This window comes from Schistosoma haematobium (genome assembly GCF_000699445.3).
Source record: "Schistosoma haematobium chromosome Unknown HiC_scaffold_376, whole genome shotgun sequence".
NCBI lineage: Eukaryota > Metazoa > Platyhelminthes > Trematoda > Strigeidida > Schistosomatidae > Schistosoma > Schistosoma haematobium.
Window position 1 is genome coordinate 28,980 of NW_026137103.1, and position 19,343 is coordinate 48,322.

A 19,343-nucleotide genomic window follows, 5' to 3' on the forward strand; every position below is an offset into this window, starting at 1 on the left:
TGTGCGTTATTCAATATTCTACCTCTTTCTTCAAAATTCCCAAGAACCAACTTCAAAATCCTTCTTGATTGGACCTCGCCTCCAACCAATTTACCGAGTCGTACTACGTTCGTGATATGTACCCCTGAAACCTCTTCAGGTACTACATTTCTTATCACAGATTCCACTAATTGCAGATCGTGTGCATGTATTTTAGCAGGGTCATTGTCTTTCGACTATTCTATGGTCCAAATAATTAAACTAGGAAGAGACTTAACTTCTTTAGAAATCGTGTTCACGGCTTTCGATCGTTATATTAGATCCTGCATCTTACAATTAGTTTTCATTGTAACAAAGTCATGGGAGTTGAGCGAGCGATTCACAATAGTGCTTGACGAGGCTTTGCTTCGGGCCTTTGGCGGAGTAGTCATTGAGTCCAGCAAGGAGTTACCAAGTAAACGGGCATTATTTTTGGCTATCTTTCCTACTGTTCTGCGTTTCAGAGTCATCCATTTCCCATCAACAACTGTCAACTAACATCAAAGTCAGAAATTTCAACACGAACGTCAAGACAGTTTTATTGTATGGAACCGAAACGCGAAGAACTACTACAGTCATAATAAAAAAATGTACATGTGTCTATAAACGATTGTCGAGATTTTGTTCGAATACACTTTTATTGTTCATCAGTTGGGCGCGAATTCACTTGAGGTAGTCGTCATATCATGGAACGGACGTTCATAATGGTCAAACCTGATGGAGTCCAACGAGGTCTTGTTGGGGAAATTATACAACGATTTGAAAGGCGAGGCTATAAGCTTGTTGCAATTAAGATGATGCATGCCTCAGAACAGCTTCTTCAGATTCACTACGAGGCACTCAAATCTTTACCATTCTTTCCAAAACTAGTTGCGTATATGTCATCTGGACCTGTTGTACCAATGGTATTCGAAGGGCGTAAGGTAAGTAAGTAAGAACTCAAGGCGATACCTTTTGCAAAAACGTTATATTTCTCATCTCCCCAGATGTCTCCAATTTGCAAGTGGTCCGGATTTTAGGGTTTTCCCCAAGGTCATAGGAATTCGTAGAGTATGTCTATGACAGTTGAATTAAAATTAAGAAAGCGGACAGTTTTGATGAACACTTCAAATGACAGCCCTCCATGAGCTCTGACTCCATTAGTATTGTTCGAGTAGAGCCCGTAAAATCCTAACTTTACTGTTTGTTATGCTTTTAGAGATACTGCACAAGATTTTATGATCAACAAAATAAAATGGATCTTTAGGGCTGATAAGTACGACCGTGGTTGTGAGTCCATAGGTATGTCTGTATGTGGACGTGGCAAATTGCGAATATTTTACCCACACCAGGTCTGAGACCAGCCCGGTTTTCCCAGGTTTGCTCTTCATGAGACCTAGTAAAGCCTTGGGTGATTGTCAAGTTTTAAAATCTATGTCAGACTGACTCTTCTGTAGTTACCATAAAAGGATTTTTGCCCTGTTATATGCTGAAACAATGAGTGGTCGTCGGTCAGTCAGTCAGTAACAACGTAGAACTTCGTACGTACGTATATCAGTTCGAGTTGCCACCACTTGGTTACCTTATTGTGTTTGTAGCCTTACGTAGTGGCTTTCCGAGTATCTGTCAGTTCAATAGAGCCTTAACAATTTTATTCTAATCACTCGTCGATATCATGACTAAATAATGTCGACCAGCATCTGAGTTGGCATCACTTCGGCGTCATCATGTTAGATGGTGTTCAGTATAGACATGTTCTCCGAAATAACCGAAGGTCTTATGTCGGGTCCCTTGAGTGATCGCTGATGGGTATAAGATCAATTTGTCGGTTGTGGGGTTGCCCTTTCAAACACTGTCCCTATACTTGAAGTTGGTGCTTGCTGTGTACAAGTAGCTGTCTTAGCATAATTAAGACTGCTAGTTGCCATTGTCTGTTCATGTAACTTGAACACTAATACGCACCTGATTGTCTATCGCTCTGGTTTAAACTACCAACTTGATCGCTGAAGTCTCTTACTACAATAGCTGCATCCAAGCGTTTAGCTTTTTGTAATAGGGTAGGAAGCTTTATTTTATGCATCCTTTTAGAATTGTAGTCCATGGTTGCGTAGGCGAATACGACGAAAAGGCAAAAACATGTCCATATTTTTCTTGTTCTCACTCCTCAATTTAGTTTGAAGGCTCACAACACGATTCAGGCTTTGTAATTTGATCATCTGTATATGAACTGGAAAGTTTTGCCAACTCAAACAAAAGCTTTGACATGTACGAAAATTTCCTACTATGCTTTGTTTCAACTAGAGGTGTCCTTAGTTTTCTTTTGAGGCAAAATATATTTCATTACGCAGGGATGAAATTCGCACGATAAATATCCTTCTGAGATCAGACTGCTCAGGACCCGTATCCGTGTAAATGGTCTCAAAACGTAGATCACCCAGATTGTTGTGCAGCGAAGTAAAACATATTTATAAAATCGAATCCGAAGGAATAAACTTTTAATTATCATAGAAGTCTTATTTTTAATGATAATGCGTACTGTTACTGTTACATCTGTCCATACATATGAGTTGGGTCTATGAGCGCGCATATAGACTGTTAAAAAACGTTGAGGTGAATCAGTGGTTCATATGATAAAAACTTGCAAATGTTGCCACTTTCCGCTCCTTCAGTTTCCCAGTCTTCACTACGAATTTCAACTGAACATGTATGCCCAATGAGATACCGTAATAAGCCGAAGTGCTTTTTATACAACTCAACGGCTGCGACAGGCCGTTAAAATCAAGTTTAAGTTTCATGTTAGCACCAACCGTCCTTCTTTTTCTGTTCGTTTCTCATGTAACAACTTTGTAGTGATACATCTAAGGCGATTTATACCAGCAGAATGAAAGCTAGATATAGAAGCCGTTCTTAACTTCAATGTAAGAAGATCACTAAACCGTTAATCCTAAAAGTTTCGTCATCAGGACTGCTACATCAAGCAAACATTATCAGAAGTATGACTCAACTGTAACTCATTAAACCTCACTCTATGTGAACAAGTCCCACAGTTATTTCAGTGTTTGCCTAATATCCCCTCACTGTCGATCATATTTACTATGTTTTGATTCAATGGAGAAAGTTTCTAACCTTTAACACTTGTAATTTCTTCGTTGCGTATTACTGCACATGCATTTTCCACTATGTTTTTTTTACTTTAGGTTATTGAGAACGGACGTACAATGTTAGGTGCTACTAAACCTGAAGCAAGTTGTCCTGGATCAATAAGGGAGACTACTGCCAAGATGTAGGAAGAAATGTTGTCCACGGATCAGACTCAACTGAAAGTGCTAACAGGGAAATCAACTTATGGTTTACTCCACAAGAACTATGTCAATATAAACAAGCCGTTGACCCTTGGATCCATGAATAGACTGCTGTTTGATCACCATTTTATCCCTGTAGACTGAGTGATTGGCTATTTCCCAAATAAATTGAAGGTTGAATTGTATTACTACTAACTGATGACTTTATATGATGTTTATATAATGGTATCTTTGGGTCAGTACCAATAATAAAACGTCTGGCAGTGGACCGCACTGATCGCCGATCAAAATATCTGCTGTCTGTGCGCAACGAACGATTCATGTTCTATGGACAAATGCTGCTGAAAAGTTGATAGTCGATTTTTCGAGGTAATGTACAGAGTTAGTTTTGCTGTGTGCACTGAGTCTCTGCTACTTGTTACAGGGTTGTCCAAAGCTAGAAATGTATTCGGATAAAGAAAGATGAGCCGTGGTAGCTACAGTTCTTACGAAGAAGGCTAGGCTGCACAAGCAACAAGTCTTCTGAAACTGTCCATTTGATCGGACAGATTTCCCGCAGTCACATTGCATTGGCTTCCCAGAAAGCGAGTTTTAGCTTTGGAAGTTAACCAGAAGATGGCAATCCTGTCAGCGTACGTTTAGAAGCTGGGTACCTCTTACCAGTCACAGTGTTCATGAACACAAATCGCATTTATGTTGCCCTAGGATGTCATAACAAAAGATTACATGGAAATTCGTTTCTTGGGTCTGATCGAATGGTATGTATATTGTCAAGGTATGCATGTGTTTGGTCTAGGTTTCATAACTCAATCTCCACGGCAACAAGCCAGACAATATCTAAGGTTGATCTACGAATATCTTTATGGTATAAGGATCGATAAGGAGAAGTCCATTCAGAGAATTCATATGAAGTATGATCTGAATGCTCTAGGTTTGAGGTCGGTGTACTATTCTCGAAGTTGATTATTCCAGGAGGTGTTAACCATTTTGTAGTTATCATCGTTAGTAGTCTTGCTATTACTGATTCAATACGAAAAATCCCATGGTTTGTTCGTGAATAAGTGATGTGTGTTAGCATACAGCGTCGTAATTAATAATAAGTGAATATTCTTGACCTCGTTTTCAACATTTAGTTCACCTGCTTATTGGATTTTAAAGCAGTTTTACACAGACCACCTGGAATTTTAAACTCTGTCGCCGATGCCTCTTGTTCCTAACCCTAGTTAACATTAGCTAGTTAGTTGTAAACATTCGATTAAACTTGGTAACTCAGGTTGGAGCTTATTGTTTTAGAATCACGTCTCGCGTAATAGATAGGAATTCGCATGTCAGTTGAACTGTATTTAATTCTATCTTTATCGAAGCGCTGATCAGATTTGTTTTTAAAGATGGCGTAACAAATTCTAGACAAGTGTAACATAATTTATATTTCATACATGTTATTAACAGCATTTCAACCATAGTTTTATCAGTACAGTAGAAGACAGAAACATTTAGTTGGAAAACGTCCGTCGTGCACAGGATGAAAATACAAATGTAATGTAAATGGGTGGGGAAGTAAATCAGGAAAATATACTGTAAACATGAGTACAGGTTCATCAAGGGAAACAAAAGATAATATGACAATAATGAAGAGCAACGGTATATACCTAACTACATACAGTAACATGAATGATGAGAAATATTATTTTTGAACTTACATTATTTTTCAAAGTAGCAGTAGCAGTACAAATTATTCAGACTTACATGGATCTACTGACGTACAAACAAACTACCAACAGACCACAAGAAAGTGTTACGACAAATTGAAGTACACTCGCTTAACAAATAGTAGAAAAAAAAGTTATCAAGAAATCGGAATCTTAAATGAAGTAGTGCATATAAAAATTGGAGCGTTACATGTAGAACAAGAAACAGTAAAATGTAGCCGAAAAGAGTTTCGAATATATTCTCTAACGCCGTCAACTCTAAACTGTTACAGTTGATGACAATGCTGTACATGTAAATGATGAACTAGGCATATGATCTGGTTGCTTTATGCAGAAAGCTTTATTGTAATTATTAATTTCATTACTACTATTAGTTGTATTTGTTCATGCATTCAATGAGTCACCACTTGATCACGGTTTGCATTGATTTCCAGAAGCATCTAAGCATATATTGGTAGTGACTTCATGGTCCGCTAAAAATTCGAAATAAATAAAACTTGAAATTAAGTTGGCTGTATATATATACATAATCATTTCACAGCAACCCATGGAAATATGAACATTCCGCAAAGCAGAAAATCGGGAGTACCTTTTTAAAGTAATTTAAATACCATCTCAATTGACTATTTGGTTGGATGTTTGTTTCAGTGATGAAATAACATCAAGGATACACGAGTATCGTCTTATTTTATCATGTTAATGTTATTCTAAAAGTCGATGTAGTTCAGTTCATAACTAATACCAAAGGTTTTAGGTCTTGGAATTAAATGCAAATACTGTAAATTAGTTTTTATCATTTAATTCAGGTTTTATTTAAACTTATCTATTCCCAAATACTGCCTATCTGTGGCAGTCCATTTACCCTATTTTCATTGTCGAAAACACTTATGGAAGTTCTCAAAAGTAAGGCTATTCGGTTGTCTTTTTTCGCGTGATGTTGTGATGTGCACAAACGATTTCCATCATATACTTTAACATGTTGCTCAAACTTCATAGATATGTGTAAAGATAATCCACTCAAAATATTTACTTGAACCTAAACAATGAAACACTCGACTTTCAACTAGAGGTATTTAATATCTGTATCTATGTCATAATTATTCGATTAATAAATGACAATATGCTAAAATGAATATGCCGTACAATTTAGGAGAATATTAACAAGAAAATTTTAAGTAAGAACATTTATTACAACTTACTCATGTCGTCTGACAAAGCTGTAAATCGATTAACAGAACTTCTTGAAGTAAAGTTTTCACTACAATTCGCTGACAATTCTGCGGTATTTTGATCATTGTTACAACTGATTGATGAGCACATCTGACAACCACTAGCTTTTATGGAACCGATATTATTGATTGAAGTATGCTGAATGGATTTATGGGGATAGGATTGAATATCTGCATTCGGTGTTGCAGTTAATAAAACTATATCACTGGGATTTTGCATACAGGATTCCGCTAGAATTTCACGGGAAGCATGAAATAAAAACAAGCAGTCAGGCAAATGTTTATAATTAATTTTCAACTATAATAGCATAGCCTAAATAAACAATGTTATTTATTATCTAACACATTATGGCTAAACATTGATTTGTAACTTCATGTCTACGATATATATATATATATATATATATATATATATATATATATATATATATATATATATATATATATATATATATATATACGTATGCCTGTTACCCTTCGTGGATGAGCATAGGCCGCTTACCAGCATTCTTCATCCAACTCCGTCCTGGACAATCCTTTCCGCCGACCCTTCATCCTTTTGATATCTGCATTTACTTAAACCTTAAACGCCGTTGAATTAACTCCAGGCTGGGAGTACTAAATATCTGTTTCTAAGTCATAATTATTCAATTATTAAATGACAATCTGCTAAAATAAATATACCCTACTGTTAGGGAGAATATTAACAAGATGTTAAATAGGAACATTTATTATTATTAATGGCTTTATTCAATATTATATTTTGGTACATAATAGAATTCACAGAAAGAGGTATTTCAACAGGTTTCTCCCACAAAAACAGAAAAGAAAGGACAAAAGGTGAAAAAAAGATCTGAATCTGTACAACTTTTCAAATTAGAGTCATGTTTAAACATACAGGTTATTGACTAGGTTAACTCTAATAACCTGTTCGTCACGGAATATATTTGCTAGGTTAGGCATCATAGGACTTTTATACCTTTGCTTGCGTGCATGGATCTTAATGCATTTACGTCTCTTTCTACCAGAAGCTATACAGGAAGAAAGATATGAGTGAAGGGGATGGTTGGTATCTGTTAACACCTGCTGGGAGTTTGAAAGACTTTATATGTCTATCCATAACTATATTAATAAAGACCTCGAAAGATTCACCACACACCTTGAAAACTGTCTTCAGCACTCTCCGCAATACAGCAAAGTCTTTTCTCAAAATCTCGTGAAAGAATAGTGGAGAACGGTAAAGAACAATAGGTTAGACGCAGGAATTGAAAAATTGTAATAGTAAGTGTCAAGCAATCCCAAAAGCATGCAGCCTTTTTGTGTAATAAGTCAGACGGAAAACTCCCTTCGATAGCAGTAAAACATGAGAAGACCAAGAGAGATCAAGGGAAAGTAACAACAAGATAACTGACTTTCGACACTGTGTTTATCAAAGAGTCTTCAATGGCATAAGCCTGACTGGATCTCAAAATGGTGTTTAGATGCTGTCCATGTCTCAAGCTATATTTGACAGCTTGATATTTAGATGGATTAAGTATGAGACCAGTAACAATAGACCATCATTCGATACGAGACAATAACTCATTCATTTCTGTGGGATGTAAAGAGGTAGAGATCGGCATACATATATGTGTTATTTATAAGTATTTGAAATATAGTATGAACTAAGAATCCCAGAAATAACGCAATTGGGTCAAGAAGTACCAGATAAGCACGAACGAATCTACTGTATTTGGAATTCGAATCCAAGCATTCAACAAGTACAAAGGAATCATTAGTTCATTCAAATACCACATCCGCCACAGCTTAAACAGGAGTATAAGTGTCTGTAATTGATTGTACGTCTTCTTAAGTTCATCCTCTGTCTGTCCGACAGTGTATTGGAAAAAGACTCTGTATTATCTAGAATGCACTCATTAGTTTTAGCATTATTAACCGAAATCGCTACAGACTCACCTGCTTCCTGGGAATGTGTAATCAGCATGTCGGTTGTGTACTGAAACCGCTGCTAACTAGAATTTGAACCATAGATTATTAGACTAACATTACCCAAGAAAAAATGTTCGATCTTCATGTCTGCAAGTTACGAATGACGTGGTTGCATTTCAAAGCATTTCCCAATTTGCATCAAGTAAATATTAGAAGTGTGTGTGTGATAAGCGTAGGAAATCCAACAAATAGTAATCGACAAAGAAATATTTCAGCAGTTGAGGAACGCAATGAACAAACCAAAAAAATTAGAAAATTATTGGTGTAAGTGCCTGTTTTGCAATATCTCCGGAATGTTTGGTGGTATCGTTGTGAAAATTGTTTTATATTATTGGTGGCGATCTCACCTATCAGACAAAAGAAAGAAAATTTGAAAATTGTTGGTGTAAGTGCCTGTTTTGCAATATCTCCGGAATGGTTGGTGGTATCGTTGTGAAAATTGTTTTATATTATTGGTGGCGATCTCACCTATCAGACAAAAGAAAGAAAATTTGAAAATTGTTGGTGTAAGTGCCTGTTTTGCAATATCTCCGGAATGGTTGGTGGTATCGTTGTGAAAATTGTTTTATATTATTGGTGGCGATCTCACCTATCAGACAAAACAAAGAAAATTTGAAAATTGTTGGTGTAAGTGCCTGTTTTGCAATATCTCCGGAATGGTTGGTGGTATCGTTGTGAAAATTGTTTTATATTATTGGTGGCGATCTCACCTATCAGACAAAACAAAGAAAATTTGAAAATTGTTGGTGTAAGTGCCTGTTTTGCAATATCTCCGGAATGGTTGGTGGTATCGTTGTGAAAATTGTTTTATATTATTGGTGGCGATCTCACCTATCAGACAAAACAAAGAAAATTTGAAAATTGTTGGTGTAAGTGCCTGTTTTGCAATATCTCCGGAATGGTTGGTGGTATCGTTGTGAAAATTGTTTTATATTATTGGTGGCGATCTCACCTATCAGACAAAACAAAGAAAATTTGAAAATTGTTGGTGTAAGTGCCTGTTTTGCAATATCTCCGGAATGGTTGGTGGTATCGTTGTGAAAATTGTTTTATATTATTGGTGGCGATCTCACCTATCAGACAAAACAAAGAAAATTTGAAAATTGTTGGTGTAAGTGCCTGTTTTGCAATATCTCCGGAATGGTTGGTGGTATCGTTGTGAAAATTGTTTTATATTATTGGTGGCGATCTCACCTATCAGACAAAACAAAGAAAATTTGAAAATTGTTGGTGTAAGTGCCTGTTTTGCAATATCTCCGGAATGGTTGGTGGTATCGTTGTGAAAATTGTTTTATATTATTGGTGGCGATCTCACCTATCAGACAAAACAAAGAAAATTTGAAAATTGTTGGTGTAAGTGCCTGTTTTGCAATATCTCCGGAATGGTTGGTGGTATCGTTGTGAAAATTGTTTTATATTATTGGTGGCGATCTCACCTATCAGACAAAACAAAGAAAATTTTGAAAATTGTTGGTGTAAGTGCCTGTTTTGCAATATCTCCGGAATGGTTGGTGGTATCGTTGTGAAAATTGTTTTATATTATTGGTGGCGATCTCACCTATCAGACAAAACAAAGAAAATTTGAAAATTGTTGGTGTAAGTGCCTGTTTTGCAATATCTCCGGAATGGTTGGTGGTATCGTTGTGAAAATTGTTTTATATTATTGGTGGCGATCTCACCTATCAGACAAAACAAAGAAAATTTGAAAATTGTTGGTGTAAGTGCCTGTTTTGCAATATCTCCGGAATGGTTGGTGGTATCGTTGTGAAAATTGTTTTATATTATTGGTGGCGATCTCACCTATCAGACAAAACAAACAAAATTTTGAAAATTGTTGGTGTAAGTGCCTGTTTTGCAATATCTCCGGAATGGTTGGTGGTATCGTTGTGAAAATTGTTTTATATTATTGGTGGCGATCTCACCTATCAGACAAAACAAACAAAATTTTGAAATTGTTGGTGTAAGTGCCTGTTTTGCAAAATCTCCGGAATGGTTGGTGGTATCGTTGTGAAAATTGTTTTATATTATTGGTGGCGATCTCACCTATCAGACAAAACAAACAAAATTTTGAAATTGTTGGTGTAAGTGCCTGTTTTGCAAAATCTCCGGAATGGTTGGTGGTATCGTTGTGAAAATTGTTTTATATTATTGGTGGCGATCTCACCTATCAGACAAAACAAACAAAATTTTGAAATTGTTGGTGTAAGTGCCTGTTTTGCAATATCTCCGGAATGGTTGGTGGTATCGTTGTGAAAATTGTTTTATATTATTGGTGGCGATCTCACCTATCAGACAAAACAAACAAAATTTTGAAATTGTTGGTGTAAGTGCCTGTTTTGCAAAATCTCCGGAATGGTTGGTGGTATCGTTGTGAAAATTGTTTTATATTATTGGTGGCGATCTCACCTATCAGACAAAACAAAGAAAATTTTGAAAATTGTTGGTGTAAGTGCCTGTTTTGCAAAATCTCCGGAATGGTTGGTGGTATCGTTGTGAAAATTGTTTTATATTATTGGTGGCGATCTCACCTATCAGACAAAACAAACAAAATTTTGAAATTGTTGGTGTAAGTGCCTGTTTTGCAAAATCTCCGGAATGGTTGGTGGTATCGTTGTGAAAATTGTTTTATATTATTGGTGGCGATCTCACCTATCAGACAAAACAAACAAAATTTTGAAATTGTTGGTGTAAGTGCCTGTTTTGCAAAATCTCCGGAATGGTTGGTGGTATCGTTGTGAAAATTGTTTTATATTATTGGTGGCGATCTCACCTATCAGACAAAACAAACAAAATTTTGAAAATTGTTGGTGTAAGTGCCTGTTTTGCAAAATCTCCGGAATGGTTGGTGGTATCGTTGTGAAAATTGTTTTATATTATTGGTGGCGATCTCACCTATCAGACAAAACAAACAAAATTTTGAAATTGTTGGTGTAAGTGCCTGTTTTGCAAAATCTCCGGAATGGTTGGTGGTATCGTTGTGAAAATTGTTTTATATTATTGGTGGCGATCTCACCTATCAGACAAAACAAACAAAATTTTGAAAATTGTTGGTGTAAGTGCCTGTTTTGCAAAATCTCCGGAATGGTTGGTGGTATCGTTGTGAAAATTGTTTTATATTATTGGTGGCGATCTCACCTATCAGACAAAACAAACAAAATTTTGAAATTGTTGGTGTAAGTGCCTGTTTTGCAAAATCTCCGGAATGGTTGGTGGTATCGTTGTGAAAATTGTTTTATATTATTGGTGGCGATCTCACCTATCAGACAAAACAAACAAAATTTTGAAATTGTTGGTGTAAGTGCCTGTTTTGCAATATCTCCGGAATGGTTGGTGGTATCGTTGTGAAAATTGTTTTATATTATTGGTGGCGATCTCACCTATCAGACAAAACAAACAAAATTTTGAAATTGTTGGTGTAAGTGCCTGTTTTGCAAAATCTCCGGAATGGTTGGTGGTATCGTTGTGAAAATTGTTTTATATTATTGGTGGCGATCTCACCTATCAGACAAAACAAACAAAATTTTGAAATTGTTGGTGTAAGTGCCTGTTTTGCAAAATCTCCGGAATGGTTGGTGGTATCGTTGTGAAAATTGTTTTATATTATTGGTGGCGATCTCACCTATCAGACAAAACAAACAAAATTTTGAAATTGTTGGTGTAAGTGCCTGTTTTGCAAAATCTCCGGAATGGTTGGTGGTATCGTTGTGAAAATTGTTTTATATTATTGGTGGCGATCTCACCTATCAGACAAAACAAACAAAATTTTGAAATTGTTGGTGTAAGTGCCTGTTTTGCAAAATCTCCGGAATGGTTGGTGGTATCGTTGTGAAAATTGTTTTATATTATTGGTGGCGATCTCACCTATCAGACAAAACAAACAAAATTTTGAAATTGTTGGTGTAAGTGCCTGTTTTGCAAAATCTCCGGAATGGTTGGTGGTATCGTTGTGAAAATTGTTTTATATTATTGGTGGCGATCTCACCTATCAGACAAAACAAACAAAATTTTGAAATTGTTGGTGTAAGTGCCTGTTTTGCAAAATCTCCGGAATGGTTGGTGGTATCGTTGTGAAAATTGTTTTATATTATTGGTGGCGATCTCACCTATCAGACAAAACAAACAAAATTTTGAAATTGTTGGTGTAAGTGCCTGTTTTGCAAAATCTCCGGAATGGTTGGTGGTATCGTTGTGAAAATTGTTTTATATTATTGGTGGCGATCTCACCTATCAGACAAAACAAACAAAATTTTGAAATTGTTGGTGTAAGTGCCTGTTTTGCAAAATCTCCGGAATGGTTGGTGGTATCGTTGTGAAAATTGTTTTATATTATTGGTGGCGATCTCACCTATCAGACAAAACAAACAAAATTTTGAAATTGTTGGTGTAAGTGCCTGTTTTGCAAAATCTCCGGAATGGTTGGTGGTATCGTTGTGAAAATTGTTTTATATTATTGGTGGCGATCTCACCTATCAGACAAAACAAACAAAATTTTGAAATTGTTGGTGTAAGTGCCTGTTTTGCAAAATCTCCGGAATGGTTGGTGGTATCGTTGTGAAAATTGTTTTATATTATTGGTGGCGATCTCACCTATCAGACAAAACAAACAAAATTTTGAAATTGTTGGTGTAAGTGCCTGTTTTGCAAAATCTCCGGAATGGTTGGTGGTATCGTTGTGAAAATTGTTTTATATTATTGGTGGCGATCTCACCTATCAGACAAAACAAACAAAATTTTGAAATTGTTGGTGTAAGTGCCTGTTTTGCAAAATCTCCGGAATGGTTGGTGGTATCGTTGTGAAAATTGTTTTATATTATTGGTGGCGATCTCACCTATCAGACAAAACAAACAAAATTTTGAAATTGTTGGTGTAAGTGCCTGTTTTGCAAAATCTCCGGAATGGTTGGTGGTATCGTTGTGAAAATTGTTTTATATTATTGGTGGCGATCTCACCTATCAGACAAAACAAACAAAATTTTGAAATTGTTGGTGTAAGTGCCTGTTTTGCAAAATCTCCGGAATGGTTGGTGGTATCGTTGTGAAAATTGTTTTATATTATTGGTGGCGATCTCACCTATCAGACAAAACAAACAAAATTTTGAAATTGTTGGTGTAAGTGCCTGTTTTGCAAAATCTCCGGAATGGTTGGTGGTATCGTTGTGAAAATTGTTTTATATTATTGGTGGCGATCTCACCTATCAGACAAAACAAACAAAATTTTGAAATTGTTGGTGTAAGTGCCTGTTTTGCAAAATCTCCGGAATGGTTGGTGGTATCGTTGTGAAAATTGTTTTATATTATTGGTGGCGATCTCACCTATCAGACAAAACAAACAAAATTTTGAAATTGTTGGTGTAAGTGCCTGTTTTGCAAAATCTCCGGAATGGTTGGTGGTATCGTTGTGAAAATTGTTTTATATTATTGGTGGCGATCTCACCTATCAGACAAAACAAACAAAATTTTGAAATTGTTGGTGTAAGTGCCTGTTTTGCAAAATCTCCGGAATGGTTGGTGGTATCGTTGTGAAAATTGTTTTATATTATTGGTGGCGATCTCACCTATCAGACAAAACAAACAAAATTTTGAAATTGTTGGTGTAAGTGCCTGTTTTGCAAAATCTCCGGAATGGTTGGTGGTATCGTTGTGAAAATTGTTTTATATTATTGGTGGCGATCTCACCTATCAGACAAAACAAACAAAATTTTGAAATTGTTGGTGTAAGTGCCTGTTTTGCAAAATCTCCGGAATGGTTGGTGGTATCGTTGTGAAAATTGTTTTATATTATTGGTGGCGATCTCACCTATCAGACAAAACAAACAAAATTTTGAAATTGTTGGTGTAAGTGCCTGTTTTGCAAAATCTCCGGAATGGTTGGTGGTATCGTTGTGAAAATTGTTTTATATTATTGGTGGCGATCTCACCTATCAGACAAAACAAACAAAATTTTGAAATTGTTGGTGTAAGTGCCTGTTTTGCAAAATCTCCGGAATGGTTGGTGGTATCGTTGTGAAAATTGTTTTATATTATTGGTGGCGATCTCACCTATCAGACAAAACAAACAAAATTTTGAAATTGTTGGTGTAAGTGCCTGTTTTGCAAAATCTCCGGAATGGTTGGTGGTATCGTTGTGAAAATTGTTTTATATTATTGGTGGCGATCTCACCTATCAGACAAAACAAACAAAATTTTGAAATTGTTGGTGTAAGTGCCTGTTTTGCAAAATCTCCGGAATGGTTGGTGGTATCGTTGTGAAAATTGTTTTATATTATTGGTGGCGATCTCACCTATCAGACAAAACAAACAAAATTTTGAAATTGTTGGTGTAAGTGCCTGTTTTGCAAAATCTCCGGAATGGTTGGTGGTATCGTTGTGAAAATTGTTTTATATTATTGGTGGCGATCTCACCTATCAGACAAAACAAACAAAATTTTGAAATTGTTGGTGTAAGTGCCTGTTTTGCAAAATCTCCGGAATGGTTGGTGGTATCGTTGTGAAAATTGTTTTATATTATTGGTGGCGATCTCACCTATCAGACAAAACAAACAAAATTTTGAAATTGTTGGTGTAAGTGCCTGTTTTGCAAAATCTCCGGAATGGTTGGTGGTATCGTTGTGAAAATTGTTTTATATTATTGGTGGCGATCTCACCTATCAGACAAAACAAACAAAATTTTGAAATTGTTGGTGTAAGTGCCTGTTTTGCAAAATCTCCGGAATGGTTGGTGGTATCGTTGTGAAAATTGTTTTATATTATTGGTGGCGATCTCACCTATCAGACAAAACAAACAAAATTTTGAAATTGTTGGTGTAAGTGCCTGTTTTGCAAAATCTCCGGAATGGTTGGTGGTATCGTTGTGAAAATTGTTTTATATTATTGGTGGCGATCTCACCTATCAGACAAAACAAACAAAATTTTGAAATTGTTGGTGTAAGTGCCTGTTTTGCAAAATCTCCGGAATGGTTGGTGGTATCGTTGTGAAAATTGTTTTATATTATTGGTGGCGATCTCACCTATCAGACAAAACAAACAAAATTTTGAAATTGTTGGTGTAAGTGCCTGTTTTGCAAAATCTCCGGAATGGTTGGTGGTATCGTTGTGAAAATTGTTTTATATTATTGGTGGCGATCTCACCTATCAGACAAAACAAACAAAATTTTGAAATTGTTGGTGTAAGTGCCTGTTTTGCAAAATCTCCGGAATGGTTGGTGGTATCGTTGTGAAAATTGTTTTATATTATTGGTGGCGATCTCACCTATCAGACAAAACAAACAAAATTTTGAAATTGTTGGTGTAAGTGCCTGTTTTGCAAAATCTCCGGAATGGTTGGTGGTATCGTTGTGAAAATTGTTTTATATTATTGGTGGCGATCTCACCTATCAGACAAAACAAACAAAATTTTGAAATTGTTGGTGTAAGTGCCTGTTTTGCAAAATCTCCGGAATGGTTGGTGGTATCGTTGTGAAAATTGTTTTATATTATTGGTGGCGATCTCACCTATCAGACAAAACAAACAAAATTTTGAAATTGTTGGTGTAAGTGCCTGTTTTGCAAAATCTCCGGAATGGTTGGTGGTATCGTTGTGAAAATTGTTTTATATTATTGGTGGCGATCTCACCTATCAGACAAAACAAACAAAATTTTGAAATTGTTGGTGTAAGTGCCTGTTTTGCAAAATCTCCGGAATGGTTGGTGGTATCGTTGTGAAAATTGTTTTATATTATTGGTGGCGATCTCACCTATCAGACAAAACAAACAAAATTTTGAAATTGTTGGTGTAAGTGCCTGTTTTGCAAAATCTCCGGAATGGTTGGTGGTATCGTTGTGAAAATTGTTTTATATTATTGGTGGCGATCTCACCTATCAGACAAAACAAACAAAATTTTGAAATTGTTGGTGTAAGTGCCTGTTTTGCAAAATCTCCGGAATGGTTGGTGGTATCGTTGTGAAAATTGTTTTATATTATTGGTGGCGATCTCACCTATCAGACAAAACAAACAAAATTTTGAAATTGTTGGTGTAAGTGCCTGTTTTGCAAAATCTCCGGAATGGTTGGTGGTATCGTTGTGAAAATTGTTTTATATTATTGGTGGCGATCTCACCTATCAGACAAAACAAACAAAATTTTGAAATTGTTGGTGTAAGTGCCTGTTTTGCAAAATCTCCGGAATGGTTGGTGGTATCGTTGTGAAAATTGTTTTATATTATTGGTGGCGATCTCACCTATCAGACAAAACAAACAAAATTTTGAAATTGTTGGTGTAAGTGCCTGTTTTGCAAAATCTCCGGAATGGTTGGTGGTATCGTTGTGAAAATTGTTTTATATTATTGGTGGCGATCTCACCTATCAGACAAAACAAACAAAATTTTGAAATTGTTGGTGTAAGTGCCTGTTTTGCAAAATCTCCGGAATGGTTGGTGGTATCGTTGTGAAAATTGTTTTATATTATTGGTGGCGATCTCACCTATCAGACAAAACAAACAAAATTTTGAAATTGTTGGTGTAAGTGCCTGTTTTGCAAAATCTCCGGAATGGTTGGTGGTATCGTTGTGAAAATTGTTTTATATTATTGGTGGCGATCTCACCTATCAGACAAAACAAACAAAATTTTGAAATTGTTGGTGTAAGTGCCTGTTTTGCAAAATCTCCGGAATGGTTGGTGGTATCGTTGTGAAAATTGTTTTATATTATTGGTGGCGATCTCACCTATCAGACAAAACAAACAAAATTTTGAAATTGTTGGTGTAAGTGCCTGTTTTGCAAAATCTCCGGAATGGTTGGTGGTATCGTTGTGAAAATTGTTTTATATTATTGGTGGCGATCTCACCTATCAGACAAAACAAACAAAATTTTGAAATTGTTGGTGTAAGTGCCTGTTTTGCAAAATCTCCGGAATGGTTGGTGGTATCGTTGTGAAAATTGTTTTATATTATTGGTGGCGATCTCACCTATCAGACAAAACAAACAAAATTTTGAAATTGTTGGTGTAAGTGCCTGTTTTGCAATATCTCCGGAATGGTTGGTGGTATCGTTGTGAAAATTGTTTTATATTATTGGTGGCGATCTCACCTATCAGACAAAAGAAAGAAAATTTGAAAATTGTTGGTGTAAGTGCCTGTTTTGCAATATCTCCGGAATGGTTGGTGGTATCGTTGTGAAAATTGTTTTATATTATTGGTGGCGATCTCACCTATCAGACAAAAGAAAGAAAATTTGAAAATTGTTGGTGTAAGTGCCTGTTTTGCAATATCTCCGGAATGGTTGGTGGTATCGTTGTGAAAATTGTTTTATATTATTGGTGGCGATCTCACCTATCAGACAAAAGAAAGAAAATTTGAAAATTGTTGGTGTAAGTGCCTGTTTTGCAATATCTCCGGAATGGTTGGTGGTATCGTTGTGAAAATTGTTTTATATTATTGGTGGCGATCTCACCTATCAGACAAAAGAAAGAAAATTTGAAAATTGTTGGTGTAAGTGCCTGTTTTGCAATATCTCCGGAATGGTTGGTGGTATCGTTGTGAAAATTGTTTTATATTATTGGTGGCGATCTCACCTATCAGACAAAAGAAAGAAAATTTGAAAATTGTTGGTGTAAGTGCCTGTTTTGCAATATCTCCGGAATGGTTGGTGGTATCGTTGTGAAAATTGTTTTATATTATTGGTGGCGATCTCACCTATCAGACAAAAGAAAGAAAATTTGAAAATTGTTGGTGTAAGTGCCTGTTTTGCAATATCTCCGGAATGGTTGGTGGTATCGTTGTGAAAATTGTTTTATATTATTGGTGGCGATCTCACCTATCAGACAAAAGAAAGAAAATTTGAAAATTGTTGGTGTAAGTGCCTGTTTTGCAATATCTCCGGAATGGTTGGTGGTATCGTTGTGAAAATTGTTTTATATTATTGGTGGCGATCTCACCTATCAGACAAAAGAAAGAAAATTTGAAAATTGTTGGTGTAAGTGCCTGTTTTGCAATATCTCCGGAATGGTTGGTGGTATCGTTGTGAAAATTGTTTTATATTATTGGTGGCGATCTCACCTATCAGACAAAAGAAAGAAAATTTGAAAATTGTTGGTGTAAGTGCCTGTTTTGCAATATCTCCGGAATGGTTGGTGGTATCGTTGTGAAAATTGTTTTATATTATTGGTGGCGATCTCACCTATCAGACAAAAGAAAGAAAATTTGAAAATTGTTGGTGTAAGTGCCTGTTTTGCAATATCTCCGGAATGGTTGGTGGTATCGTTGTGAAAATTGTTTTATATTATTGGTGGCGATCTCACCTATCAGACAAAAGAAAGAAAATTTGAAAATTGTTGGTGTAAGTGCCTGTTTTGCAATATCTCCGGAATGGTTGGTGGTATCGTTGTGAAAATTGTTTTATATTATTGGTGGCGATCTCACCTATCAGACAAAAGAAAGAAAATTTGAAAATTGTTGGTGTAAGTGCCTGTTTTGCAATATCTCCGGAATGGTTGGTGGTATCGTTGTGAAAATTGTTTTATATTATTGGTGGCGATCTCACCTATCAGACAAAAGAAAGAAAATTTGAAAATTGTTGGTGTAAGTGCCTGTTTTGCAATATCTCCGGAATGGTTGGTGGTATCGTTGTGAAAATTGTTTTATATTATTGGTGGCGATCTCACCTATCAGACAAAAGAAAGAAAATTTGAAAATTGTTGGTGTAAGTGCCTGTTTTGCAATATCTCCGGAATGGTTGGTGGTATCGTTGTGAAAATTGTTTTATATTATTGGTGGCGATCTCACCTATCAGACAAAAGAAAGAAAATTTGAAAATTGTTGGTGTAAGTGCCTGTTTTGCAATATCTCCGGAATGGTTGGTGGTATCGTTGTGAAAATTGTTTTATATTATTGGTGGCGATCTCACCTATCAGACAAAAGAAAGAAAATTTGAAAATTGTTGGTGTAAGTGCCTGTTTTGCAATATCTCCGGAATGGTTGGTGGTATCGTTGTGAAAATTGTTTTATATTATTGGTGGCGATCTCACCTATCAGACAAAAGAAAGAAAATTTGAAAATTGTTGGTGTAAGTGCCTGTTTTGCAATATCTCCGGAATGGTTGGTGGTATCGTTGTGAAAATTGTTTTATATTATTGGTGGCGATC

The 19,343-nt window shown here is 35.9% G+C and overlaps 1 protein-coding gene across 1 annotated transcript; it reads left to right on the forward strand.

Moving 5' to 3' along the window:
- Positions 1 to 704: 704 nt before the first annotated feature.
- Positions 705 to 3,494, forward strand: NME1 (Nucleoside diphosphate kinase A; the record flags this gene model as incomplete). Its single annotated transcript, XM_012946771.3, has 2 exons — positions 705 to 941; positions 3,195 to 3,494. 2 exons carry the CDS (start codon positions 705 to 707, stop codon positions 3,282 to 3,284), a joined length of 327 nt encoding a protein of 108 aa, XP_012802225.2. The 3' UTR covers positions 3,285 to 3,494.
- Positions 3,495 to 19,343: the final 15,849 nt, after the last annotated feature.